This window comes from Etheostoma cragini, unplaced genomic scaffold (assembly GCF_013103735.1).
Source record: "Etheostoma cragini isolate CJK2018 unplaced genomic scaffold, CSU_Ecrag_1.0 ScbMSFa_1523, whole genome shotgun sequence".
In the NCBI taxonomy this organism is placed as follows: Eukaryota; Metazoa; Chordata; class Actinopteri; order Perciformes; family Percidae; genus Etheostoma; species Etheostoma cragini.
The window spans coordinates 136,458-137,656 of NW_023265587.1; the positions used below are offsets into that span (position 1 = coordinate 136,458).

Consider the following 1,199-nt stretch of genomic DNA (forward strand, 5'->3'; position numbering starts at 1 on the left):
CGGTCCTACCGGACTCTGGTGCATCAGCCCGGTCCTACCGGACTCAGGTCCATTAGCCCGGTCCTACCGGACTCTGGTACATTAGCCCGGTCCTACCGGACTCTGGTGCATTAGCCTGGTCCTACCAGACTTTGGTACATTAGCCCAGTCCTACCGGTATCGGGTCCATTAGCTCGGTCCTACCAGACTCTGGTACATTAGCCCAGTCCTACCAGTATCGGGTCCATTAGCTCGGTCCTACCAGACTCTGGTACATTAGCCCAGTCCTACCAGAATCTGGTCCATTAGCCCGGTCCTATCAGACTTTGGTCCATTAGCCCGGTCCTATCAGACTCTGGTCCATTAGCCCGGTCCTACCAGACTCTGGTCCATTAGCCCGGTCCTACCAGTATCGGGTCCATTAGCCCGGTCCCACAAGACTCTGGTACATTAACCTGGTTTTACCAGACTCTGGTCCAAACGCTACCCCTCTTCCTCTCTTCCATTCTTCTACTCCCCCCCTGTCCTGCTGTGTGCTGCTGGCCTAGAAGAAGAGGAATGATTCATGATCCTCCTCACTCTCCAGACTCGGAGGATTAAACACGCAAACGTCCCGAGAGGGGGCCGCAGGGTCAAGGATCAGCACCTTTGGTCTGGAAAATTAAATATTGAAACGAGTCAAGAATTTATCCTCCTCAACAATCCCAGCTCCTGACCCCTCATCATCTAATTTTCCACTTTTTCCTCTAGAGGTGCTCACAGATCCCCCCATTACCATAAAGCCTATTAATATGATAATTACCTGAGCCGGGGTTTGGCAAAGGGTGCGTTCACTGACCAGATTAGCGGTAATTAGGGGGTTGAGTTGGTGGAGTTACAGTATAGGTGCAATCACAAATTCACAATCACAATTATTTGGGTAAAAACTGAATATCCATGAGGTCACATGGATTTAGACCTTCTTTAGGTCCTGCTTTCTGCCAGAACTCTAATCTTAAAGCTTCGGAGAAGATAGAACAAAGTGAATAAATAAGTCGGAGGACAGGGTGATGCTGGAGGTCAGGGTGGTGCTGGAGGCCAGGGTGGTGCTGGAGGCCAGGGTGATGCTGGAGGCCAGGGTGGTGCTGGAGGCCAGGGAGGCCAGGCTGGTGCTGGAGGCCAGGGTGATGCTGGAGGCCAGGCTGTTGCTGGAGGCCAGGGTGATGCTGGAGGCCAGGGTG

At 52.7% G+C, this 1,199-nt stretch overlaps 1 protein-coding gene across 1 annotated transcript in view; it reads left to right on the forward strand.

Moving 5' to 3' along the window:
* The first annotated feature begins 1,181 nt into the window (after positions 1 to 1,181).
* nfyba (nuclear transcription factor Y, beta a) overlaps positions 1,182 to 1,199 on the forward strand; it is a 3,162-nt gene continuing 3,144 nt past the window's right edge. Inside the window, exon 1 of the mRNA XM_034865415.1 lies at positions 1,182 to 1,196. Within this exon, the coding sequence (XP_034721306.1) occupies positions 1,182 to 1,196 (15 nt within the window). The remainder of the gene's footprint in view (positions 1,197 to 1,199) is intronic.